This window comes from Zasmidium cellare (assembly GCF_010093935.1).
Source record: "Zasmidium cellare ATCC 36951 unplaced genomic scaffold M409scaffold_10, whole genome shotgun sequence".
NCBI lineage: Eukaryota > Fungi > Ascomycota > Dothideomycetes > Mycosphaerellales > Mycosphaerellaceae > Zasmidium > Zasmidium cellare.
The window spans coordinates 771,540-796,837 of NW_022986954.1; the positions used below are offsets into that span (position 1 = coordinate 771,540).

Sequence of the window (25,298 nt, forward strand, 5' to 3'; positions counted from 1 at the left end):
TGCGTCGGGTCATAGGCTAGGGGGTCCGCCCAGTGAGGGAATTTGCGCGAAGCGGCCTTGGTTTGCTGTGACGAACAGATGCACATCCTCTTTCGTGTCGACGTGTATCTTCTGAGGATCAATGTTCTCGCGAACAGTTCTCGTGGACGCACGCGGCTACCTCTGGAGGCTTTCAGGATACCAATCATGACAATAGCAGATTACGACGACATCCACACTAGTCATCTGAGCTCCAACTACTCGTCACGCAGACTAACAACAGCAGAGCGTGCAACAATCTAACGTCGTGAGTTGTCTACCGATCTAAGTTTCCAATGGTGATACTCTTCACCACTTGGTAGTCTTCCATGCCATACAGACTGCCTTCCCGGCCATACCCACTCTCTTTAACTCCCCCAAACGGCGCCTCTGCGGCGGAAATCTTGCCAGTGTTGACGCCCACCATACCTACTTGAAGCTTCCTCGCTACCCGCGAGCACCGTCCAACGTCGCGACTAAAGAAGTATCCTGCCCGTTTCTCACGACTGCCACCAATCTCCAACTTTGCGCCTTTCTCCACGGCATCTGTCACATGCTCTGCTACTTTCGCCACCGCCGCTTCGTTCACCAGAGGCCCCTGCGTCGTCCGACCGTCTAGACCAGGCCCAGTCTGCAGTGTTTCCACCGCATCGACGAGCTTCCGCGTGAATTCTCCCACCACGCCTCTCTGCACATAGAACCGATTGGCACACACGCAAGTCTGCCCCGAGCATCGGAACTTGCAGAACATAGCGCCCTCAACCGCCAAATCCACATTAGCGTCATCAAAGACAATGAACGGTGCATTCCCGCCTAACTCCAGGCTGACTTTCTTTAGCGTCCCTGCGGCCATATTCGCCAGCATCTTGCCCACACCCGTCGAGCCGGTGAAACTGATCTTCCTCACGAGCGGGTTCGTCGCTAGCTCTGAGCTCGCCGAGCGGTCCTTCGTCGGACACACATGCATGATACCAGGATACATGCCCGCGCGCTCAGCCAGCTTTGCCAATGCCAGCGCCGAGTACGGTGTCTCGCTCGGTGGCTTGATGACCACCGCACAGCCTGCCGCCAACGCCGGCGCGACTTTCCGCGTGATCATCGCAGCGGGGAAGTTCCAGGGCGTGATTATTCCGCAGACACCAACGGGTTCTCGAACAGTGTGCAGAGTTGCGTTGGGGCTGGACGACGGGATTGTGTGCCCGTAAGCTCGTGTCGCTTCCTCTGCGAACCAAGCGATGAAGCTGGCGGCGTAGGAGACTTCACCTTTAGCTTCGGAGAGGGTTTTGCCGTTCTCGAGGGAGAGAATCACACCCACTGCATTTGCCGTCGATTAAATTCACTCAATTTCAGAGTTCATGTGGATTGAGATCTTACAATCATCTAGATTCGCCATAATAGCATCGTACCATCGCCTCAGAAAAGCGCCCCTTTGCGCCGCAGTCGTCTCTTCGAAGTACCGGCTTTGACTGCCGTGAGCCACCTCAATGGCACGGCGGAAATCCTCAACCTCGCAGTCGGCTACCGTCCCCAGCACTGTAGCTGTCGAAGGTTCTTTACTCAAATCGTCAGCTTCCCAACTCGGACATTCGAAGGGGCTCTCGCTCGTGACCACTCACCCCAGACATCGAAAGACTTGCTCTTCTCGGTCCATTCATTCCCCACAAACGCTTTCTGGATGAAGAGGGAGGGGTCTGCAAGCTGGTATTCACGTCGTTAGATGGGTCTTGTGTAGACGCTCGGGGACGTTGTTTTCATACCGACTTGAGAGCTCCAAGCGGCGCATTGTCCGGCGTCTGATGCTGAAGACCATTTGTCGCGGAGGGAGCCATTTTTTGCGGAACAATATTGATCAGCTCGATAGTATTCTCGTGTCGGTACCAGTGTGTTTTGTACATCTCATCTTTCGAGACACGTCGAGGTCGGAAGTCAAATTCCGAAAGGGGGCAAGGCTGCGTCTGGAGTTCGGGGCTCAGAATCCGGGGCTTCGTGGCGGAGGAATCTTGAATCAGTAGTTTGCGCCGTTGTGGCGGCGTCGAGCGTCTTGGACGAGCCGGGAGGTAGATTGATCTGCCAGAATGTTGGAGGTGTCTGAATGATCTGCCTGAGATATCGTGGCCATATGTCAAGCGGCAGGTCAGGGAAAGTCACATGGCCTTTCAAGTTGATGGAGACCGTTTGTAGATTAAGTTTCTATAAGAATAGACAGCCTGGTGAAGTCATGAAACGAAATTCGGGTATTTGTGTCTGGCTTTGCTAAGGTCAACGTCGGGGTGGATAGAGGAAAAGGAATATGGCAAGAGTCCCCAGCGATAAGAACATGCATCCTGAGACAATTCCATCAAAACAACATCTATGTGACTCAAGCTATATCAACGCCTATCAATGCTACTCCCTAGAAATGCAATTGCACCTTCACACCTTGATTGCGATTACGACGCTCAATTCTTCAACACCTCACGCACATACTGCTCCCAAAACTCGGCGTGTCCCTGATTCGAATGACCATATGTCTTCTCCGAAGCAGGCACAATCACAAAGCTGCCCTTCTTTACCTTCTGGATCTCCCGTTCCAGGATCTTGAGCTGCGGCGGATTGGTCTGGTCGTCTTCGAAGTTGATAGCCATGAAACTCGCTTCGATGTCTCCAAGCTTAGGCCGAGGGTCATAGTCTGCACTCGCAGCGAAAGCGTAAACAAAGTCGTTGGCATCTTGTCTCGCGAGTTCATTCTGGACGTAGCTATTCGTAATGACGTCGGAACTCTCACGGTCAGGTCCATCTAGCTGCCATCGGAGCGGCGAGCTGATCATATACAGAACGATCTGGGAGTCCGAGAGCGAAACCGCGCGGCTGGGTCGTGTATTTGCCGCCGTTGTAGCCTGGGTCGGATGTGATGCTCTCCATCGCAGCCTTACGGAATGCTCGGTTGCGGCCTCCGATCTCTGCGGGTGCACAAGCAACGGCGCAGCAGTTGTCCATGAAGGTTGGGTGTGTGGTCGCCCAGACCTAGGAGTGCATTCCGCCCATGCTTGTGCCCATTACGAGGCGGAGGTGGTCGACTCCAAGGTTTTCAGTCAATAGCTGATATTGGGCCTCGATCATGTCGTCGAAGACGTAACTAGGGTATCCGGACTGTAGACCGTCAGATGGTTTGCTGGACTGTCCGTGCCCAATGCTGTCCGGGATGACGATGAAGTATTTCGAGGCGTCAATGGCTTGTCCACTCTGGAAGAGGTTACCGGCGGTTGTTTGAGTGAGCCACTGCGCACCACTTGCTGTGGTGGCGTGGAGGAGCATGACTGCGTTGGTCGCCTTGCCGTTCTCATCTTTCTTCAGCTCGCCGATTGTTCGATAGTTGATCTTGAGCTGGTCGAGCTTTTTGCCGTCCTTGAACTGGAAATCGGGGATTCGCTCTCAACGTAGTTCGGGAAAGGGATGTCTGCAATGTTTGTGCTGTTCGCGGACATCGTGTTACCAAGTCAATATTGTGGGTCTTTGTGTACGGTTGTTGGCTATGAGTCTATTGACGGAGCTGTAGTTCGAATGAAATGGTAGTACAAGTGGAGCTCTCAGACTGTAACGTCGTGTTGATGGTATAAGTATCATTCTGTTGGACGCCTCTATTGTACACATTATGGTCGAGAGTATCATCGTAAAGTTTCTGTGTCACTGACTTCTAAGCTCGTTTGGAGTCGTTTAGGAGGAGATATGTAGAATGAGCGGACCGGTAGGAAAAACGTACTGGGCCAATCAATATCGTCATTGAGCTACTACGGTGCCCAGTGCACAGTTCCCGATCGGTCCGACACTTACTGCAATGGACCGGCATGAGAGATGATCGATATGGGGCCGGAAGTGACTATAGGGCTGAAGCCGAAGTACGTTCGGGCCGAGCTACTCGTACAGTCTACCATCGGTCAAGTCTCATCCTATTTCTGTCCAATCTCTGCTTCGTCTTGGTAAGCCTATACCCCAAGGACGTTCTGTGTCACCAAAGTACTTTTATCCTAATTCTTGCGTCAGTGGTGACCATCATGGGTCTCGATTCGGTTCAGCAGGCAGCGTGATTCGAGGAATGGCAACCAACACGTTGGTACTACAAGCTCGTGTTCACGAGCAGAAGGAAGCAGGAACAAACTGGATTCTCCGAGGAGACGGAGTCGCGATATATCGGCTTCATACCTGACTGATTGATAGTGTTGATCTAACAGGCATTGGAACTGGCCGGAACACCACCGTATCATACGTCTTTATGCTCGAACCTACATCAACGTTCTGCTGAGGTCTTTGTCTGTTTCCAGAAAAACGTTTCAATCACAAGATCAAGGCGAACACCAGACATTGCTTTTGGGGCTAGATTTGCGAGGAACCGAGAGGAATAGGCTGTCATCCTGTCGAAACGGTGCACCAATGGCGAAGCTCAAAGAGCTAAGACCATTCAAAGTAAGAATTCTTTCCTCATGGCATTGACCGTTCTCTTTTGAATAAAGCACCTCAAATGGATACCACAAGCAGGCTGCCAGTATATCAGCGAGACAGCCTGGCCCTGCGAGCTGCCACCAAAGACGATCTGGATAGCATTGTGCAAATCGTTCACGCCGGGTTTCCTGATGATCCTGAAGTCCACTATCGCTTTCCCCGCCGTGATGAGTTCCCAGAAGACTACCTCAAATGGACACGTATGGAGTATGAAGGTTATATAGAGCAGGTTAAGAACTTTGTGGTTCATCTGGTCGAGGCTCGAAGTGGCGACTCTGTAGGCGACGGCGGTCGAAACCCAGTCGCTATTGCCGTGTGGGATGCTGCTGTTCTGACCAAAGCACATGGCACAGGTAGTTTGAATGACTGTCCATGTTGGATCTCGTCTCCGCTAACATCGGTGTGAACAGATAAAGGTCTTGACGAAAGAAGAGATGCCAACAAAGAACACTGCCGGGCCTTTACAGAAGCTGCCGGAGAAAGTTTTCGAAAGTACTTTGCAAAGTATGAAGAGAAGCAAATTCACCTTTGGCTACTTGTCACCCATCCAGACTATCGACCGCTCGGAGCAGGTGCAATGCTGACGGAGTGGGGACTATACGCTGCCAGAGAAAGAGGTTGACCTACAACGGTGTTTGCGAGTCCTATGGGGGAGCTTTTGTATGCGCACTTAGGGTTTCAAAAAGTTGGCACAAAGGTTGTGCAAGTTAAGGGGGAGGAACGAAAGTTGACTTCTGCGGTCATGGAAAAGATTTGATTTTGCCTCCAGATGATCGTCCCTTCTATCGTCGCCAGCCCAGCAGTCTGTTCCCCAGCCCATGTCTGACCGCCGTCATGGCACTCAAAACTCCTTGGCGATCTCCAAACATCATCATCGTCACCACCAGAATCGCCGACAGCTGATATGTTGTGGAAGATGTAAGGATTTGGAGCACGCGACGCTGGAAAGCCTTAAGAGGCCAGAAGATTGTCCCACCTTTCATATTGAAAGCCTTCCAGTTTGGAAAATAGGTTGCCAGCCAGAACGACCGAGCGAGACCAGGCCAGGATGCTGCGTTTCGCCCATGCTTCCCGATGTACCAGTTGGAACAATCGCCCGCGAAGACAGACGCAGTCAACTCATGGTGGATCTTCTGCGTTGCTGAGTCCTCTGCGGTTCGTTTGACCTCAATGATGTCGGCTCTACCATCTGCCAATGGCTCAAAGAGTGATTTGACCGCGTAGTCGACTTGGGTTTCGCAGGCGAATAGGGCGGAGTTGTTGGCTGGGAACGTGTTCGGGCCAAAGATAATGGCAAGGTTGGGGAAGTTGTGGACGTATGTGCCCATGTAGGCTTGAGCGCCACGGCTCTCATTCCACTGCTCTTCCAGGCTTGCTCCGTGTGCCCCAATGATCTTCATTGGTGTCAGGAAATTTGCGACTTGGAAGCCGGTGGCGAGAACTATGATGTCGAATGATTCCACATCGCCACCAGAAGAGACGATGCCTGTCTCTGTTATGTGGTCGATTCCGTGGTTGAGCAGCTCGACGTTAGGCTGTGCTAGCGCGTCGAGGTAGTCGGGGTCGAAGATTCGTCGTTTGCAGCCCAGCGGAAAGTCTGGGACGATGAAGTCCCAGTATTTCTTTGGCGCCTTTGATCGAATGTATTCAGTTGATTCCTTCTCAGCTGCAGCTCGGACCCGTTTGCCTTTTGGTGTTGGGAAGTACGCCGTCGTCTGTTCGTCGGCTTCGAGAAATATACCCAGCCGAAGAAGTCGCTGCCAAAGTGGGATCCATCTGAAGGCCCATTTCTCGAAAGCCGTAAACCGATGATTCGGTCGAGGGTGATACCATTGTGCGCTGCGAGCATATTGCTTGACGAAAGCTGCGCCCTTTGATATAGCCGGAACGACTTGCGCCGCACTACACCCATTCCCAATCACTGCCACTCTCTTGCCTTTCCATGAGACAGAATGATCCCAGCGAGCAGTGTGAAACATTGGGCCCTTGAAGTCTTCCATACCCGAGAGCCTGACGTCTCGCGGGAACGAGATCGCCCCTACGGCGGAGACAAAAACTGACGCGTGCCGATAGTAGTCTGCTCCAGTGCTGATATCTTTCAAGTGAACTTTCCATTTCTTGAGATTAGCTTTCCACTCTGCGCCAATACATTCGATGCATGTGGACGTGCTTGGGTAGATCGAATTTGTCGACCGTGTCCTCCATATCTGCAGCCTTCTGTCAGCCTGGGCTCTACTCAATGGCTTTGGACTGTTCATGCACTCACACTGTAAAATCTCTGGTTGCTCGCACAATTGTTTGGACCAGTTGGGGTTCAGATTGAAACTGAATGAATAGAGATGTGAGGGCAGGTCGCAGCCACTAGTCGTTGTCAACATATCAAGCTTCAAAAATCGGTCAGACGAAAGCTTACCAGCCTGGGTAGGTGTTGGTCCGCCTAGAGAATTGGAGGTCAGCAAGCTAGTTCTAGCGCAAAAGACGATCTGGAGCATCTCTGCCATACCAGGTCCCACCAACGCCGTCCAACTTCTCGTAAACAGTGAACTCCTCGAACCCAAGCTTGTGCTTCAATTGATATGCCATGGCAATGCCGGCAGGGCCGGCGCCGATGATGATAGCATCCAAGTTAGAGGCGTACTCAGACATGATGGCAATGGGACTGTCACTGAACGTTCGACTGCTCAATCCAATTCAAACAAATCCTCTGTTTGATACATCTATGGCAACTGCAGCGGAGTTCGATCCCCGTTCGGGATCAATTTCCCGCCCAGTCTCTCGGAATTCTGATATGGAAGTCAAATCCCAATGGAGCGGGTTTCAAGGCCGAGATCACGATGGCCAAGGTGAACTCTTTTGACTTGGCCGGGTACCCGCAGTTGGAGGGTTTGAAAATCCATCGCGGACGAGACCTGAAGCATATCACCGCCGCTGCTCGGTGTTTGTCTCCTCATACGGCATTCGATGACGATTGCCTTGTCGGTAGAAAAAGCCCCGAGCATTTTACAACAGATTCTATGATTGTAGCAGGAAAGACTTGCCATGTGGCGAGAATTTGTCTTGATATTGCATGATTAGAAGTCAATGGTTCCGCGATTTGAAGGGCGGTAATTCCAAGTACACTCGAACCAATGACAATCGCTCGTGACTTTGAGAGAGACTGAACCCCTGTCTGGTCATGCTCATTGTATCCAACTGAGAAGGTGAGGCGTCACACCTCGATCTTTCTGGCGGTGAATGAAGGAGAATCTCAGTTCCCTAGGGGCAGCAAAGTACTGCCAAAACTTTGACGCAGTGCAAGTTGCCAGCTTCTGCTGAGAGCACTACAACCTTTCAGGGGCGTCGATAATGAGATAATGGCACGTCCAAGAGTCTGAAGTATTACATTGAATGCTCACACCAAAGACATATCTTGACCTGCCATCAGTCCAGCCTTTTCCAACCTGCTTGCCTTGCACTCCCCCCTTTCATTTCCTTCAAGTACCGCTGTACTTTCTGTTCAATGGCAGGGGCATCCAGCCCAAACCTTGTGCAGTTGCTCGCCCCAGAAGCAGAGTATCCATACGTTGTCATGCCAATGCTACCAGTCACATATCTGGCCCACGTTGTTGCAACATACTCCTCGACGCTTACTATGGGTCGACCATCAGTTGGGAAGACAGACTTCTTGTACTCCTCCGACTGCTCCTCGAAAAGGTCAAAGCTGGGAGCGCTGACAAGTCGTGTACGTATGCCGGCGGCTTCGAGGCGATCGGCAGCAGTAACCACGTGGTGCATGCATGTACCACAGCTCGCAAGTGTGATGTCTGCCTCACTGTTTTCCCGTAATACGTACGCTCCTTTCAGGGCGTATTGACGACTTGTGCCTGGAATAATACCCATTGGATCGCGGCCCAGCGACACCATAGTCGGTCGCTTTGTGGCGAGAAGTCCAGCTTTCCACGCCGCCAGAACTTCTTCGCCATCGCACGGCCGGAAATAGACAATATTGGGCATGGCACGATATAGTGAGTCGACTTCCACCGGCTGATGTGTGGGACCGTTCTGACCCTCGGCGAACGAATCGTGGGTTGCAAAGTGTAAGGCTTGGAGGTGGCTTAAGGCTCCCATGCGAACACCAGGTGCTGCCTGTTCAAGACTCGTAAGCTCATATACTCGGAGGTAGGTCTTTGAGACGGAGAGAGACTCACATATAGATAAAACATCAAAAACGTGGCGGTGATGGGAATGAACGTGCCGTGATTGTAAGCGGCTATGCCGTTCGATATGCTCGCCATGGCATGTTCGCGGATACCGTAGCGAATATATCTGCCGCCGTAGTGGGAGGGCAAGAAGACATCGGTCGCCGATTGATAAATCTTGTTTGAGTTTGCCAGATCTGCTCCTCCTCCACATAGAGCCTCACACAGCGGCCATAATTTCTCCATGATCAAGCCGTTCGACTCACGTGTGGCCAGTTCCTGCATTGTAGATGAGTCCATGGACTCGATCATCTTGAAAATTTCATCATTGATGTTGCCAGCTCGTCTTCGCTGGAGTGTTCGGTATAGGTCTGGGTGCTCCTTGCTGTACTGCTGGACAAGACGTTCCCATTCAGCATTCAGACGCTCACCCTGGGCTTTCCTTTCGCGGAAGTATGACAACGCACGAGAAGAGACCTGGTGAGTTGCGTTTGGATCAACGCCTGCCGCGATCTTGGACTTGGTGACGCTGTCTTTGTCAAAGACGCCGTGATGTGCTTTGGCAGTTCCAGCCACTCCCGTCCCGACTCCAATCACCGTCCTGATGTTGATAAAGACTGGCTTGCCTTTGACCGATCGGGCAAAGTCGAGAGCAGTAACAATCCTGGATACATCGTGGTTACCATCGTCAATTTCCAAGACGCACCATCCGCAAGCTCTCATCTTGTTGTTGACATCTTCGGTGTTGATCCAGTCCAGTGGTCCATCACATGTGATTTGGTTGTTGTCATAGATGAGAACCAAGTTATCTAGTTGCAAGTGGCCAGCAAGAGACACAGCCTCGAGAGCCACGCCTTCCATAAGACAGCCATCTCCGGTGGTACAGAAGATCCGAGATTGAACGATATCGTAGCCCGGCTGGTTGAACTTGGCGGCCAAGTTTTTCGAGGCAATCGCAAGACCGACTGCGTTAGCAACGCCTTGCCCAAGTGGACCCGTAGTCACTTCCACCCCGGGAACCTCTATTTCAGGGTGTGCGTGGCATAGTGTAGTGAAGCCATCGAGCTTAGCACTTCCATATCCTTTCAACTCTTCCATCGTCCAGTCATCATAGCCAACAAGATGATTGAATGCATAGAGGATCATTGCGGCATGACCTAAGCAATCTCAGTATCACAGAAATCATATGCGCTTCATTGATATCATACCATTGGATAGAACAAACCGGTCCCGGTCAAACCATTCTGGATTCGATGGGTTATATCGCATTGCGTATTTGTACAAAGCAACGCCAATCGCAGCCATGCCAATGGCTGAACCACCATGGCCACCTCCATTCTGATTGCAGATGTCGAAAAGTAGGTTGCGAGCACTCAGAACGGCATAATCGTCGTCGTTAATCGTATTGGGATGGGGACGTGGTGGTGAATGTTCCTCGACTTCGGCGTTTGAAACAGAAGCTCGACCTTTGGAATGCTCGCGGAGGACTTTCGCGGTGTGAAGGCCTGCTGGATGGGAAACCTCGAGTAGCGTCATATTTGCGCCCTATATTGCCGTTTGCTTGCTTTCTCGATCCAACTGTATGTATCCTCATGCTCGTCGGTGTTGTGCCGAATGCCGCGGGAAAAGAGTTCCAACTCAGACAGCCTCTTGCACATGGAACGGGTCGATCTCCGTGAATCCCTCAGGTGCTGTACATTTGTTCGATCACGACGCTTGTCGACATTCCTGGCTTTCGTTTTGACTCTGTCCAGTCTATATTCGATTTTTTGTTTTCATCATGAATGGAACATCGCCCAATGGTGTCAAGAAGAGCACAGATGGCTTTCTTCATCGCACTGTCCAGCAGTTGTTCTCGCTTGAAGGTCGAACGATTGTGATCACGGGAGGCGGTCGTGGTATTGGTCTGGCCTTCGCTTTCGCGGTGGCAGAGGTCGGTGGCAATGTTGCCATCTTGGACGTCTCGGATGAGCCACATGCGCACTTTCATCTTTTGAAAGAGAGATTCCCTGAACAACAGTTCAAGATATACAAGTGCGTCTCAACCAGCCACTTGATAGATTGCGGACTGATTTCTTCAACAGAACTGATGTCACAGCATATGACATGCTCCAACGATCAGTGGACGCCATTGTCTCAGATTTTGGACGAATTGACGGACTGTATGCGTGCTTGAAACCGTCTATTGGCCCCATACTGATAGTCGCAGTGTTACAGCGGCAGGAATATGCGCCGACGAGCCATTCTTCGAGCGGAGCCCTGAGTCCGTCGCCCGGACCTTCAACATCAACGTCCTAGGAACTTACTACGCAGCTCAATTGTGTGGTGCACAGATGAAGAAGCAGGCGCCGACATCCTTCAACAAGGGCGGTGGTAACATCGTGATGATCGCATCCATTGCGGCTTATGTGGCGAGCAAGGGTCAGAACACAAGCGATTACTGCTCCAGCAAAGGGGCTGTCGTCTCGTTGTGTAAGGCACTTGGCGTCGAACTCTGCCCCTACAATATTCGAGTCAACAGTATATCGCCAGGGTAAGAGTTTTTCATGATACAAAGGAGAAGGAAGAGGTTACTGACCCATGACTAGCTACACTGAGACGGATATGACATTGGATCTGTGCAATCGAATGCCACACCTTGGACACATCATGGACACAGAGCCGCCAATGCGGCGGATGGCGGACCGAGTGGACTTGAAAGGTTTGGCAGTTTATCTGCTTTCAGATGCAAGTGCGTATCAGACATCGGAGGATGTTTTGGTCACGGGGGGAATTCATGCGGGCCGTCTTATGTGAGCGTCGGGTGAATTCAGGTATTCACGAAGTCGCACATGCAGTTGGACCAAGATCGGCTGAGTTCGCTTCATGTGGATTATCGTAGCTCACGAAAGATAAATCCTGTTCAATGCCCACTTCTATCTTGTGCAACACCTGAAGTGTTCGATGCGAGACAATTGCGAGGGCCATGATAGAGGCTGAAGCCAGGCTGAGTAAACCGAACGAAGCATCGGAGGGATGGAGCAGCAAATCATCTTCTCGGTACCTCCAGTGAACTTGAATGATCTTGAGATTGGTGATGTGGGACGCTCTAGAAACAGCGTCCGTATGTGTAGGAATGCAGGCCAGACTCGGTGGTCTCACATCCTTGAGCCATAGGTGAAAAGCTCACACGTAGACGGCAAGCTTTAATGGCATACGGGTTCTGTATTGTCGGATGTAGTATTTTCTTATATTTCGATAGAAGATGCAGTTGTCGACAAATGCTGTTATGTCTGCGTCGGCGGAAAAACGTCGGGCCGAGGCGGCAAAACATTCACTCGCCCCTTCCCCGCAATTTTCCCCATCTTACCCTCATCATGGTTGGCGACTATGGAGACGATTTCAACTATGACCGACTAAACTTTCTAGTAATCGATCAATGACAAGTGACAATGCAGAGCACGACAGCCACAGCACCCAACACACGCCGAAAGCACATCACTACCGCGTGCAAACCTTGTCGGGACAGCAAAATAAAAGTAAGGTAGCTGCTCACGTGAACCCGACTTGGCTGACCAGAGACAGTGCGATGGCAGCACACCCCAATGTGCTAACTGTCGTCGTAGAAACAAGCTGTGCCGGTATGAAGATCGTGAAGATGGCCGCCGGTAGATTGTAGCACCCTTGTCCACTCCACGGTCGATAGCTGACGGCTGTAGACTATCGTTTCGTCCTGCACTGGCAGTGCTACATCGCCGCATCCAGACATTGCAGGGTATGCTCGCGGATAATAGGATAACGGTACCTCCCATGTGCGAAGATGACGAAAACGTTGTCAATCGTATATTCGATGCCGTCGGACTGGAAAAGCTCAGTGTGCCTGCCGGCGTTGCCGAAGAGAGGGTGTCTGCCACTGGTGGCATACCCACATTGCCTGACCTCGGCGAGCCGACTGGTGGTACAGACTATAGCCTTAAGCCGTCATCCAGCAATACTGCTCAGGCTGAACATGATATCAATAATGCACTCATGCATGGCGGAGGTTCTCTGGTCAACAACGAAGAAAACACCTTCACAGAACCGGCCTCCTTCTCTGACCTGTCTCTCCTCTCGTGGGATGACAATCTCTCTCCCGACTGGCCATGGATGGGGATGTTCGTACCTGAGATGGAATTTCAACCAGACTCAATCAACACGACGCTCGACTTCATGGCAGATGCTGCAAATGGCGCCGGACGCTCACGGCGGAACTCACAAGGCCTAGCCAACGGAGGAGATAGCGACGGAGACGACGAAGTCAACCCTGAACTAATTGGTCAGATCGCCGCACGAGTAGGTGCTCTGCACCTGGCTCGAGACGGCAAGCTACGTTATTTTGGCGCTCCAGCGAATACTTATCTCTTCAACAGCAGTGGTCCCTCTGCAGCATCATCAAAACCACGTTCCTTGAAGTGGGAAGGGCGAAGGCTCCTCCGCAATGCAGATCTAGATCAGTCAATAGACGATGATCTCGAAGAGCACTTCCTGGGCTTATTCTTCTCCTGGTACAACTCATGCCATGCCGTGGTAGACGAACCGATGTTTTCAAATGCAAGGAGGCAGTGGAAGGATAGTGAAGAGAACAATGGATTTTATTCCGACGTCCTTCTGAATGCTATGTAAGTCTCGCCTCTTCAGCCTTCATCGTGAAAATTTGAGACTGATACCATGAACAGGTGTGCTATCGGCGCTAGCCATGAGACTCGTTATCACGCTAGACTTGTGACCTTCCCTCGCACGCTGGCAGAATTCTTCGCTGAGCGGAGTAAGATTTTGCTTGAGATCGAGCTGGATAGTCCATGTGTCTCTACGGTTCAGGCGTTGTTGCTGTTGAGCAGTTACGAGGCTGGCGTTCAACGCACTGCACGTTCATGGCTGTACGGTGGTATGTGTTAGACTGATACGAGATGAAGGACTACTACTAACATGTGTTCTCACTAGGTATGGCGATGCGACTTTGTTTCGACTTGGGACTTCACATCAGTACAGATTTTTACGCCGCACAGGGCGTTATGACGGCCGAGGAGTCGCATACCCGGGCCATGGTCTTTTGGGCATCTTACGCCTTGAACTAGTGGGTCGTTCCACTTCCACCGACTGCGCGAATACTGATGTGGTACAGTCGATCGAGCTTCTCCTTAGGAAGACCATTCACACTAGATGCGTCGGAGCTGAACGTTTCTGGACCTCGGCCAGCATCTCCATCCTCACAGACGCAATGGTCGCCCTTCCCACGCACAGCAGATATACCCAAAGATGGATATAGCCAAGCAAGACCGATGCCAAATCTAGTCGATGCGATCTGCGAGCAAAGAATTGCATTACTGGACACTGTTGAGCCCATTGCACGGGCTTTGTAAGATGCTTGCTCGTTTCGTTGAGTTCTAGACTGATCGACGACATTCAGATACGGAAACACAACGATTGCCGCCAAGCCACTCCAGGAACTGTCCGAAGCTGCAACATGCGCGATGTTCCAATGGAAAGATCGGCTGGCGGATGATCTTCAAGTCTCTGAAGTGACTCCTTCGCCGATCGTTCCACAATTGCTCGTCTTGCAGTAAGCAGTAACCAAACCAGCTGCGGATGTTTCTTGCGCTGACGTACTAACTCGCCATTGACAGTATTGAGTACCACTATCTCCAAATCCTAGTCCACCGTCCCTGGACCTCACGCCGCGTCCAGCCTCTCCCAGCCCAAGGCCGTGGCTTCCGTCATGCCCGTAAGACGTGCATAGAATCGGCTTGCGCCATGGCTCAAATTCTCCACATCTTCGAGAAGGATTGGGGCTATCACCGGCTCGATGTTGAGACATCACAACTCCTCCCTTCGGCAGCACTCATCTTGATCTTTGCTTCCGTGTCTGGTCGAGGAGGTGAGAACCGGGCCAAGGAGATTCTGCCAGACTTGACGACCCTTTTCCGGGCGTTGGATGAGTTGAGCACAATTTTCCCGAGCGCGAGACAGCATCTGGATAGTCTTGTGGCGATTCAGCAGCAGTGGCGAATGGTCTACAACCAGCAGTATGGAAAGAGGAGAGAAGACGGTGGAACTAGTCGTAACGAACCTGGTACCATTTCGAAGAGGTCGAGACTGGCTTGATACTGGAAACTCAAGCAGGAACGAATGTTCTCCTTGAAGCCAGCTCTTTGTCGATCAAGACCCGCCTTCCGCAGCAGCCTGACCACTGCCCTCCTCGCCCATACCAGCCTCTTTCGCAGCAATCTCATTCTTCTCCTTCGTCACCTCGTCTGCCATGTCAATCATCTCTTTCACCGCTTCCCGCTCTTCCTCATCTCTAGGCCACGAAACGCCCAAATGCCACAAGAACGCCTTCACCCTCTGGACCGGCTCACGTCTCGGCTCACCGCGCAAACAATCCGTCCAGATCGCGCCCAGCAACGCCTCCATCGCGCTCGGCACGGGCTTGTTCTTCTCGTTGACGAGCTTCGTCTTTTGCTTCGGGTTCTTGTTGGGGTTGAGGGGCGGCTGCTCCCAAAACTCGGCCGTCATGCGGTCTCCGTCGGCGGCGACGAGGTGGTGCAAGATGCCGATGGCGTCGCCCAGGCGCCCCAGGAAGGAGTCTTTGCCGATGCCGTTGTCGAAGTGCGTCGTCCAGAAAACTGCGGGTGATGAATGTTAGTGCCGTTGTGTGCGTCGCGTCTCTCTCGCTGATGGATTATTAGACTTACGAGAATCCTGTCCATCTACCGCCGCCCACGACGTCGCCATGATGGTCTTCAGGGCTGAGTCACCCAGGAACGCCAGCTTCTTTCCGTCTTTGCGTAGTGTGGGTCTGCCTTGCATGTTGGAGGGGAGGTAGGCGATAGGGACGGTCAGGGCCTCTTTGAGGAGCTCGGGGTGGGCGAAGGTGTGGGTGAAGTTGCCCAAGGTGAGTTTCTAGTGGCCATTGGTGATTTGCAGCAGTGGTGTTGGAGTAGAAGGCGCCGACATGTTTGGAGGTTGTTTTCAACGACGATGGTGGGATGGTGGGAGGTTAAAAACGTTCTTTCGCCGGAGGTTTGTGGTGGTTGTTGATGTGGCTTTATTGGTGAGTGGCAAGTTGGAGTTGAAGTACAGCGTCTAAAGAAGCAGAAGGCAAATAACACGCGTCTTCGCCGTCCGTCCGTCAGGTTCGAACGCGAAATACGCCGTCGCCCTCACATTCCTACCGGTGCAATCACGCCGAGTTACATGGCTACTCTACCTCATCCTCACGTAGCAACGACAAACTAGTCTCGCATCGCAGAAAGGCCACCATCCCCTCCTCCTCATCTGCGCCATCTTCCTCCTCTCCACCCTCAACCACGAACAGCCTCCCAACTGCCAATATCTCCTCATAACCCGACGGTCCCAGAACGCGTCACCCACTCGCATCATCCGCCCTCACACAACTCGCCGTACAATCCGTTGACGCACAGAGCTTCAGCCCGTCGCGCTTGGTCGACATGGCGGAGCCTCCGATCGCGTGCCAGCCTGGACCTTGCACGTAGCTTTCTCTTCTCGTCTTGTACGGCGCGAGCGATTGGAGAATGGGATGAGACGAGACGTACTTGAGACGAAGAATACCCGGAGCACGACGAACAGCTCCCTGGGTTAAGGAGCAAGAATGAGTCGAGTCGATGATGATCCGGTCAGGTCAGGGCACTTCCTCCAGTCTTTTCTCCATCTCTCCTTTAGGGTCCAACACCTCACTCTCTTGCTTGGTTGCTTGCTACAGGGACGCGGAACGGGGAACGGACCTTTATTCACACTCCTTACCTCGACATTGCGTTATAACCACTACCAGAAACAACGACAAGATAGGGACATACCTCCATCTAGCGGTCAAGAAAGCTGAACGACAGAAAGACAGGTTAACAGGCATACGCTGCCTCGGTAGCCTTCGAACGCGTCGCCCGTGGTGGAGTAGAGGTTCGGGCTGATGCAGCTAATTTTGGACCAGGCGGCGGAGTTGTAGTGCGCGAGAGAAGGGAAGGCGCGGACGAGGAGGGCGGGGAGGAGGAGGAGGAGGACGTTTAAGAGGGGTTGTTAGATGGCGGATGATCTGGCGTGGGGTTTGAATGAACATCAAGGCAAGAGGTGGTTCTTTACGAACGATATGGATTTATGAGTCGGTGTGCTGCAAGAGCACTGGAGATGCTGCTGGTGAGCCTATGGGCTTGGCTTTATCAACAGCCCATACCAACAGATTATCGTTCCAACGAGCTCTTGGACAAGCGCAAACATCCAGGCACCTTCACGCTCAAAACGAAGAAGAAGAAGGCCATCCAAAATCGATTCAAAGGTTGCTTCGCTCTCGTCAAGTAACAACGACCATATCAGTTTGATCTTCGGTCTTGAACAAGGAATTTCAGGCCCAAGGAAAGACGAAGCCGCGTGTAGGTCACAAACTGCCATTCTTGGCACTGGATATGCAAGCACTACAATTGCTAGCTCCTCCCAGACTGAGAGACAACGAGCAATATCAAAGCACGCGGTATTAATCCTTGTCAAATGGACGAGCAATCGATCGCTGGTCGTTTACAGAGCTTCCTAAAAGGGCAGTTGCTTAAGTTCACGCGCCTTCAGTGAGTGAAGGCTAGGGGTGGACGATCTGCAACCCTCTTCTTTAGGCGAGCGATGAGAGAAACCATGAAGGAGCTAGGAACGTATGAGCATGCAAAAAGACACCCCTCTACTCAATATCCCACTCCCCACCATCCCCATCCCTAATATACGGCACAGGCACCTCAGCCCCATACCTAACCTGGCCAATCGTGGTCCCATTCCCCAAAAACGCAAATACATTATCCGGATCGCGGTACTCGATCTCGTAGTGCTCGTAGCGGGGCCGTTTGAGGAATTTCAGGAGGTGCAGGAGGGAGCCCGCCCAGGTCATGACTTGGCCGTGTGGGTCTTTGGCTTTGTACCAGGATTTGCAGGGTTCGGCCCAGATGGAGTACTGGGAGGGGGGTGGGTTAGTTGTGGAGGGCAAGGGGAGGGGGAGGGTGGGATACCTTTGTGTGCCAGGTGTCTAGATATGCGTTGAGTTGTATGGTGATGTGCTGCTTCGGGTGCATGCTTTTGATCTGGTCCTCTTGCATCTTTCGACAGCACTGGATAACGTAGACCATCTGCGTCTCATGCGAGGGGAATACCGTTCCTTGCGCCCAGTTCCCTCGCGGGCCGCCGATGACGAAGTAGTTGGGGAAGCCGGGGCTGGTGATGGATGCGTAGACGTTGGGTGCGGTCTGGTCTTGCATGATTTGGCCACCCAGGCCGGTAATCTTGAAGTGTGGAAGGTACTGCACATCGAATCCGGTAGCACAGGCGAGGATGTCGACTTCGATTTCTTGACCTGAAGATGTGACGAGTCCCTTTTCGGTGACTTTTTTCGATCTCGCCCCAGACGACTTCGACGTTTTCCTTCCCCAATGCTTCCAGGTAGCCTTCGCCAGGCGTCAACCTTCGACATCCCGGGCTCCATGTTGGGATCATCAGTTCCTTCAAATCATCCCTCTCGCCGAGTCTTGTTTTCATTTGATTCTGGGTGAACTCCTTGAACATGACATTCAACTCGCTGCCTCGAATGAACATGTTCCACCCGCCCACGATGGATCTTTCCAGTTTTGTCCTGTATTCGGTGAGGTAAGCGGGATCGTCTCGAAATCGCTGCTTCTCTTTCTCAGTGTACTGATGCTTCCCAGCAGCCGCTGGATCCATGGCCTCCGGATCAGCTTCGGTGTTGGTTACGTTGGCCCCGAACTGGGCGGCGATGTACGTCTGGTTGCGGAGGAAGACGGTCAGTTTGGAGGCTGTCTTGGCGAATTGCGGTACCATTTGAATCGAAGAAGACCCCGAACCAATAACCGCCACTCGTTTGCCGCTCCAGTCCAGCTCTTGCGGCCAATTCGCAGAATGTGCCAGTACGCCTTTGAAATCGTGAAGGCCTTCGATCTTTGGCCATTTCCATTTTGTCAGGGCGCCGGAGCCGTTGATGAGGACATTGCAGGTGTCTCGAAAGGTGCTGCCGTCTTTGACGTTCTTGAGCTCGACGTTCCACAGGCCTTGGAGATCATCCCACTGGGCGTTGAGGACTTCTGTGTTGAGCTTGATGAATTCGTGGAGGTTGTGGTGTTTGTAAAAATCCATCAAGTACTCCTGGATCTCAGGAGCGTAGGCATAGTACGAACTCCAATTTGGGTTTGGATGAAAGGGCAGGGTATAGGTATGTGCTGGACTAGCAAGTGAATGCGGTCGTTAACTTCCACGAAGCCAGTAGCATTTGGTCAGCAAACTTACATATCGCAAGCACATCCGGGATATCGGTTTTCGTACCAGGTTCCACCAGGTACGGAGTTCTTCTCGTAGCAGACGAGCTCGTAGTTAGTGAGCATCTTCTTGGCCTTGTAGGCGCAGAGCATTCCAGCCGCGCCCATACCGACGTGGATGATGCGAATCTTTTGTGGATCGCATTGTGGATGGTCTGGGATGTTGAGTGAAGGCACCTGTGCGTGAGGCATGGTCGCGTATATAGCAAGAGATGGGAAGTAAAACGTTATCGAAGATAGTTGGGAAACAGAGAGAAGTGGTAAAGGCGGTATCCCTACCTACCACTAGAGACGAATCCTTCAGGAGTCAGATGATAAATGTCAAAGGATCTTGGTGAGTGTTGCGGGCTGAAATCTCAGTCATCGCATATGGTACCTAATGCGAGTGAAATTGCGAAGAAATATTGACAAAGCGGCACCGAGGTCATCCATTGTATTGACTAGAGAGAGCTGACAGGGTGAAGTCGCAGAGCATTAGCCGGCGGGGTGCGGGTGGGGAGGGGCTGGCGCGACAGGTCAAAGCTATGCCTTTGCATACAGATGGGCCGAAAACTGCATAGTACGGGCATTGACGACGAGAAGGTAATGCTGTAGAGCTCAGTATGCACAAACCGGATACGCTAATAGAGAAGCCGATATTGTTCACCACGATCAATAGCTCCGTGGCAGTCCAAGGGCTTTTTCGCCGATGAAATTCATAATCATTTCCTGTATGAGCCATGTCAGCCGTAATACTTTTTCCGATCACTTGATCGGACTCGAACTCACCCTGCTCACGGGTGCCAGACGTGGCACGAAACATTCCCTCAAATATCTCTCCACATGATATTCCGCTGCGTAGCCCATGCCGCCCATGGACATGACACTTCTTTCACATGCCGTGAATGCGGCTTCTGCGGCGACGTACTTGGCACTGTTTGCTGCAACACCGACTTGATGTTGCGTTATGCTGTCATCATACTCTAGGTGATTGGGCGAGCTGCGGTCGTAGAGCCTTGCTGCATGGTATGTTGCGAGCTTCGCGGCTTCGAGTTGCATGTATGCTGATGCCAGAGGATGCTGAATTGCTTGATTCTGACCAATTGGTCTGCCGAAGACTACTCTTTCACGGGCGTATTCGGTCGACTTCTTGAGTGCTGCGTAGCCTAGACCAAGGGCTTCACCTGCGAGTAGGCATCGCTCGGCGTTCATTCCGTGAAGGATGATCTTGAATCCCTTGCCTTCTTCACCAATCAGTGAGTCTTTGGGAATCCAGTAATTATCGAAGAAGACTTGATTCGCATCGACAGCTCGGCCGCCCATCTTCGTGATCTTCTTGACCTCGAGGCCGGGATTGCTCTTGTCCAGGTCGATGTAGAACATGCTCAGGCCTTCGCTCGGCTTCTTCACATCTTCCAAAGGAGTGGTTCGTGCGAGTAGGACCATCTTCTGGGCAACTTGGGCGTTGGTGATCCAGATTTTGGCTCCTGATACCCGGTATCCATCACCATCTGGAACGGCACTGGTCTTGAGCTTGAGTGTGTCGAGACCAGTGTTCGGCTCTGTAACCCCAAAACACGTCCGCCATTCACCAGTGATGATCTTTTTCAGGAAGCGACCTCTCTGGTCTTCGGTAGCAAATTTGGCGAGAGGTTGAGTTGCGTAGACATTGGCGTGTATCGACTGGGCTCCAGCCATTCCGGCCCCGCTTTCTGCAATGGTATGCAGCATCATCGTCGCCTCTGAGATACCTAGTCCTCCACCGCCCAGTTCTTCAGGCAAAGCAATGCCAATCCAGCCATCCTTCGATAACGCTGAATGTAGTTCGTACGGATATTCGCCTGAGTAATCTTTCTCCATCCAGTAGTCGTCTGGGAAGTTGGAGCAGATTTTGGCAATGGCGTCACGGACGGTCAATTGCTCTTCGCTGAATCCTGACGTTTCCATCAGCTTTCTTCGAGGCGTCACTGAGAATGCTCTGGTGCTGCATATTGGTGAGATGTGAGGGACCTTTGAGCGTGAAAAAGAGGCGAGACGTGAAGCAGTGCGAAGTGAGGGAATCAGATTCTTAGCCATTGTCGCGATGTATTCGTGAAAACATGAATGAATAGGTTCAATTGAATTGATTTATTAAGAAAGATGACGGCGACATCGGTGGGGATGCACATAGCCGGCAATAGAAGTGAGGAGGTGCGGGTTTAACGTTGGGGGTGGCACGTGACTGCGATCTGATCTGGTGAAGCGGGAGCGCCCGCGCCCAAGCTTCTCGAGTAAACAATCGCGTTCACATAGCCAACCTCCAACAACACCACCCACCACCACTACCGCCGCGCGATTCTTGCATACCGGACGATATCGACGACTGCTTGGAAACAATGTACAGCTAACCCACAAGTCACCAATTGAACGATTCGCGCACCGCGACAAGGAATCCGCCGAGTAAACACGCGCCCAAACATACACCACGATGACCACCCGAACCAAGGCGCCGCCCGTCGGCTCGTCACAATGGATACAGAACGAGAGAGAGCAGGCGAAGGATTATGTCGACGAGCAGGTCGAGGAGTTCAGCTTCAGTGTGCGGAATGACCTGGACTGGCTGAACGAGCACATGGCGGATATCTTCACCAAAACACAGGCGTAAACACTCCTATACCACTATAAGCCATGGGCACATGCTGATTCTCCATAGCAACTTCGCCGACATGTTCAAGACGCCCGGCAAGCTACGCGGCCAGACTCCTCGCACAGCTCGAAAACGCGACGCCCAGGCACCCCGGCAACCGCTGACCGATATCTTCGCACCCAACACCCAACTCGCACCGGCTTCCGCCAAGAAGACGCCTTTTTACAACAAAGTTGCCCAGTTTCAGATTCCCGAAGACACTGAGAATCATGCCCCGACCCACAAGCCGGTCAGCCGCGGGACGAGCCCACAGCGCGCCGGCAAGCCGTATACAGACTCTGGATATCATGGTATGATGACTGAAGACGAGATGGAATTGGATGTGCAGACGCAAGCGGACTCGCTCGAAACATCATCGCAACCCAATGAGCCACAGAAGGTACCACTTCGCGACGAGCAGCCACCGGCACAGCGACTGCGAGATGGTAAAGGAGACGAGACCGGCGCTAGTGACGACTCTTTCGTCTCCGCCAAGGAGCAGGAGAGCGATGTTGCTGGAGTTGTCGATGAAGAGATGGAAGACGCGATACCCGCCGAGGAGCAGCTCCTGCATGAACTGGACGAGACCGTGCAAGATGAGAACGTGGAGAAGGTTGCGCCGATTGAGGAGGAGAACGAGCCACAAGCCGCCAAAGTTGACGCACAGCCATCGGATGAGGGCCAGGACAATGATGTTGACATGGACATGGAGGACGGGCCAAGTCCTCAGTCAGACGGTCTGAGCCCGGAGAAGCCGCTGCAGCGTAAGAGCAGCTTCACCTTCTCTTCGCTCCCCGCTCGTGAGCCACTTGGTGCTAAGCGCAGCATGGGCCAAATCGCCCGCGACAGGAGCAGCGTCTTCAACAAATCTGTGTCCAAGCCGGCTGATTCGCAACCCGATGAGGATGACGTTCCTCAAGAGAAGACTGCCGAGGCGAGGGCTCACAGCAAGTCATCAGCACAGCTGCTTCATGAGCGTCTGAACATGCTGGGCAAGACGAAAGACGCACGCACGTCCAAGAGCATCCCGCATCCTTCATATCCTCAGCTACCAGAGACTGAGCCGACCAACTCGCAGACGACGGAAGTCTTTGATCAGGCCAAGCTTGCCGGCAAGAATGCGCCTGTCGAGGACGAGGACGACGACTGGATTGCACCCACAAAGTCGGTACAGTCCAAGTTCCAGGAAGTCGATGTCGACGAGGTTGCCGAGCAAACTTCACCAGCCCGACCAACGATGCATCAGAAATCGATCTCGACCACACAGATTCCCTCTCCATCGCGTCCAGAAATGGCGACCGAAACTCGCCATCAGAAAGCAACATCCGTCTCCCATCCCAACTTGACGGAAGCACTTGAGTCGACCACGCCAGTTGGATCACCAATGGGCAAGAAGACCAACGATGGCCCTCTCAGTGCATCGAAGAACCGATTGTGGTCTGCGTTCAAGTCCGCAAAGAACATCTTTGCGTCCTCTGCAAGTGCAAGTGCTGCGGCCAAAATCGAAGCACACCGAGACTCTCCCGTAACTCGCTCCCAGAAGCGGGACTCTGGCGAGTCGAAGATCTTCAACATGCCGGGTGGTCTCTTTTCGCAGAAGGAGATCATGCAGAGTCCGGCAAAGAATGGATCGATAATCTCGCTCAGCCCAAGCCGAAAGACACGCAGCTCTACCGAAAGCGACAAGAGGAAGGAGAAAGAGCAAAAGGCTCAGCAAAAAGCTGCCGACGAGCTGGAGAAGGCAAGAGAGAAAGAGCGCCAGAAAGCTGCCAAACAGCAAGCCGAGGAGCAAGCCAAGGCAGAAAAGGCAGAGCGTGCTGAAGCTGCTCGAGTGGAGAAGGAGCGGCAGAAGGAGGCTGCTGCACAGGCCGAGCGACCTGGGACAGCCGACAGTGGCAAGGCTTCCGAGAGTGATAACGCACCTGCACAATCTTCAAAGGGTGGCCTCACGGGCAAGCTCAGAGCACCTGGGAGACTTATGAGACCGACCAGGGAACAAGCCAAGCCAGCACCTGTTTCGATCAAAGTTGCATCACAATCTCAGAGACTTGGACAGAGCACGACCACTTTTGGCAAGCCTCAGCAAGAGAATGCTGCACCGGCCAAGCAAGCTGGTCCTCGTGCGTCTTCCGCTATGGACAATCGGCCTGGCTCTGCCGCACCAGGCAATTCTCGTGTCAGAGCTCTCGAGGCAGCCGCGAGGAAGAAAGAGGCCGACGAACGAGCTGCTGCGAAGAAAGTCGAGCAAAAGAGGGAGCTTGAGAGAAAGCGCGCAGAAAAGGCCGAACAGGACAAGCGAGCCGAGGAAGAGCGCAAGGCGGCCGAGCAGCAACGAGTTCAAGAAGCCAAACTTGCTGCACAACGGAAGCAGGCCGAGCGCCAGGCTGCTGCTGAAGCTCGCAAGCGCGAGCAGGAGAGAGCTGACCAGCAGAAGCGAGAACAGGAACAGCAACAACGACGTGAGCAGGAGCGCATTGAGAAGCAGCGACGCGAGCAGGAAGAAGCTCGAAAGCAAGAAGAAGCTCGCAAGCAGCGAGAAGCTCACGACCTCGCTGAAGCCATCAGACGCGAGCGTACCCAGCAGCAGGCTCAAGCTCATCCTCGTGGTGATGTTCCCGGCACTCTCCGCCAACTGACCAAGAACACTGTTGCCCAGCCAAACACTGCGAAGCCCGCCAAGCGCATGCTGTTCAACGATGATGATGAACCCTCTCATCAACCTCAGAGGCCAGGCATTGTTCGCGGACCTCCATCATATCAGCAGACTGATGCCAAGCGTCGACGTACGAATGAGGAGCAGGAAGAAGGTGACGAGCGTCGGTCAGTGATGGCTCCACCAAAGCGGCCGTCGACGCTGCGAAAGGTACGTTATCAACCACGTCTGGAATATCCACAACCTAACAAGAAGCAGGAGACATTGTCCAAGTTCTCTGGCTATACGCATGCTCCTCCTCCCGCGGCTCACCACGCCAGCATGTTCAAAGCGACCGTCACTGCCCAACACCAGGCGCAGCACGGCTCGAAGCCGACGCACCCCAGCCAGCTGGTCCAGATGTCCAATGCTCGCATTCCCTTTGCTGAGAATGCCAACCCACCCGCTGCCTCGCATCATTCTTCCCATTCGCAGATGCACCCTGGCTACGAAAACGCTCAATCGAACAAGTTCAAGACGCCTGCTCGTCCAGCTCATGCTCCGAAATCAGGCCGTTCCACACCACACTACCCGCAAGGCGACAACATCGAGCTGCCAGATATTGCCACGGACTCTGAAGATGAAGATTCGGAGGATGAGAACGACGGCTTCCGTGCTCCATCATGGGTTGCCTCACCGGCTTTGCGAGATCTGCTCACGCAGCAGCAACTCGTGGATCCGGAGACGGTGTTTGGACCAATTGGAGAGTTGAAGATGGACGAGGTGTTCAAGAACAGCAAGAACCCAGAGCGGGCCAAGAAGTTCCGTGACCGTGGCAGCAGTGCCATGTGGGTAGAGACTGGTGATGCCGTGACGAGTGCGGAGAAGAGGAAAGATATGGAGATCAGGGAGAGGGTTGCTCGTGAAGGTGGATGGAGGTATGAGCCGAATGCTTCGTAATGGGTTGTTGGATAAGGCATAGCTGGAAGGATGGGATGTGCATTTGGATTTGGCGTTCT

At 52.8% G+C, this 25,298-nt stretch overlaps 10 protein-coding genes across 10 annotated transcripts; 3 read left to right on the forward strand and 7 right to left on the reverse strand.

The window, feature by feature from the left end:
• Positions 1-295: 295 nt before the first annotated feature.
• Positions 296-1,847, reverse strand: M409DRAFT_20653 (uncharacterized protein; the record flags this gene model as incomplete). The annotated part of the gene is made up of 4 exons (XM_033805485.1): positions 296-1,332; positions 1,393-1,569; positions 1,635-1,716; positions 1,776-1,847. 4 exons carry the CDS (start codon positions 1,845-1,847, stop codon positions 296-298), a joined length of 1,368 nt encoding a protein of 455 aa, XP_033670323.1.
• Positions 1,848-1,944: 97 nt separating this feature from the next.
• On the reverse strand, positions 1,945-3,312 carry M409DRAFT_52676 (uncharacterized protein; the record flags this gene model as incomplete). Its single annotated transcript, XM_033812142.1, has 4 exons — positions 1,945-2,208; positions 2,481-2,798; positions 2,830-3,021; positions 3,058-3,312. The coding sequence occupies 4 exons, from the start codon at positions 3,310-3,312 to the stop codon at positions 1,945-1,947; spliced, it is 1,029 nt and encodes a 342-aa protein (XP_033670324.1).
• A 1,201-nt stretch (positions 3,313-4,513) lies between these two features.
• On the forward strand, positions 4,514-5,116 carry M409DRAFT_20656 (uncharacterized protein; the record flags this gene model as incomplete). Its single annotated transcript, XM_033805486.1, has 2 exons — positions 4,514-4,847; positions 4,905-5,116. 2 exons carry the CDS (start codon positions 4,514-4,516, stop codon positions 5,114-5,116), a joined length of 546 nt encoding a protein of 181 aa, XP_033670325.1.
• Positions 5,117-5,276: 160 nt separating this feature from the next.
• Positions 5,277-7,140, reverse strand: M409DRAFT_65099 (uncharacterized protein; the record flags this gene model as incomplete). The annotated part of the gene is made up of 3 exons (XM_033816372.1): positions 5,277-6,855; positions 6,908-6,931; positions 6,998-7,140. The coding sequence occupies 3 exons, from the start codon at positions 7,138-7,140 to the stop codon at positions 5,277-5,279; spliced, it is 1,746 nt and encodes a 581-aa protein (XP_033670326.1).
• Positions 7,141-7,914: 774 nt separating this feature from the next.
• Positions 7,915-10,208, reverse strand: M409DRAFT_36216 (uncharacterized protein; the record flags this gene model as incomplete). The annotated part of the gene is made up of 3 exons (XM_033810519.1): positions 7,915-8,619; positions 8,682-9,829; positions 9,881-10,208. The coding sequence occupies 3 exons, from the start codon at positions 10,206-10,208 to the stop codon at positions 7,915-7,917; spliced, it is 2,181 nt and encodes a 726-aa protein (XP_033670327.1).
• A 244-nt stretch (positions 10,209-10,452) lies between these two features.
• M409DRAFT_20658 (uncharacterized protein) lies at positions 10,453-14,792 on the forward strand (the record flags this gene model as incomplete). The annotated part of the gene is made up of 11 exons (XM_033805487.1): positions 10,453-10,706; positions 10,757-10,834; positions 10,882-11,205; positions 11,261-11,464; positions 12,278-12,319; positions 12,371-13,309; positions 13,367-13,575; positions 13,632-13,764; positions 13,813-14,046; positions 14,098-14,250; positions 14,315-14,792. 11 exons carry the CDS (start codon positions 10,453-10,455, stop codon positions 14,790-14,792), a joined length of 3,048 nt encoding a protein of 1,015 aa, XP_033670328.1.
• A 54-nt stretch (positions 14,793-14,846) lies between these two features.
• Positions 14,847-16,140, reverse strand: M409DRAFT_20659 (uncharacterized protein; the record flags this gene model as incomplete). The annotated part of the gene is made up of 3 exons (XM_033805488.1): positions 14,847-15,313; positions 15,383-15,590; positions 16,081-16,140. 3 exons carry the CDS (start codon positions 16,138-16,140, stop codon positions 14,847-14,849), a joined length of 735 nt encoding a protein of 244 aa, XP_033670329.1.
• Positions 16,141-17,367: 1,227 nt separating this feature from the next.
• Positions 17,368-19,195, reverse strand: M409DRAFT_20660 (uncharacterized protein; the record flags this gene model as incomplete). Its single annotated transcript, XM_033805489.1, has 4 exons — positions 17,368-17,634; positions 17,690-18,030; positions 18,062-18,912; positions 18,975-19,195. The coding sequence occupies 4 exons, from the start codon at positions 19,193-19,195 to the stop codon at positions 17,368-17,370; spliced, it is 1,680 nt and encodes a 559-aa protein (XP_033670330.1).
• A 459-nt stretch (positions 19,196-19,654) lies between these two features.
• On the reverse strand, positions 19,655-21,058 carry M409DRAFT_20661 (uncharacterized protein; the record flags this gene model as incomplete). The annotated part of the gene is made up of 2 exons (XM_033805490.1): positions 19,655-19,711; positions 19,772-21,058. The coding sequence occupies 2 exons, from the start codon at positions 21,056-21,058 to the stop codon at positions 19,655-19,657; spliced, it is 1,344 nt and encodes a 447-aa protein (XP_033670331.1).
• Positions 21,059-21,449: 391 nt separating this feature from the next.
• On the forward strand, positions 21,450-25,239 carry M409DRAFT_20662 (uncharacterized protein; the record flags this gene model as incomplete). The annotated part of the gene is made up of 3 exons (XM_033805491.1): positions 21,450-21,622; positions 21,675-24,510; positions 24,559-25,239. 3 exons carry the CDS (start codon positions 21,450-21,452, stop codon positions 25,237-25,239), a joined length of 3,690 nt encoding a protein of 1,229 aa, XP_033670332.1.
• Between the last annotated feature and the right edge of the window lie 59 nt (positions 25,240-25,298).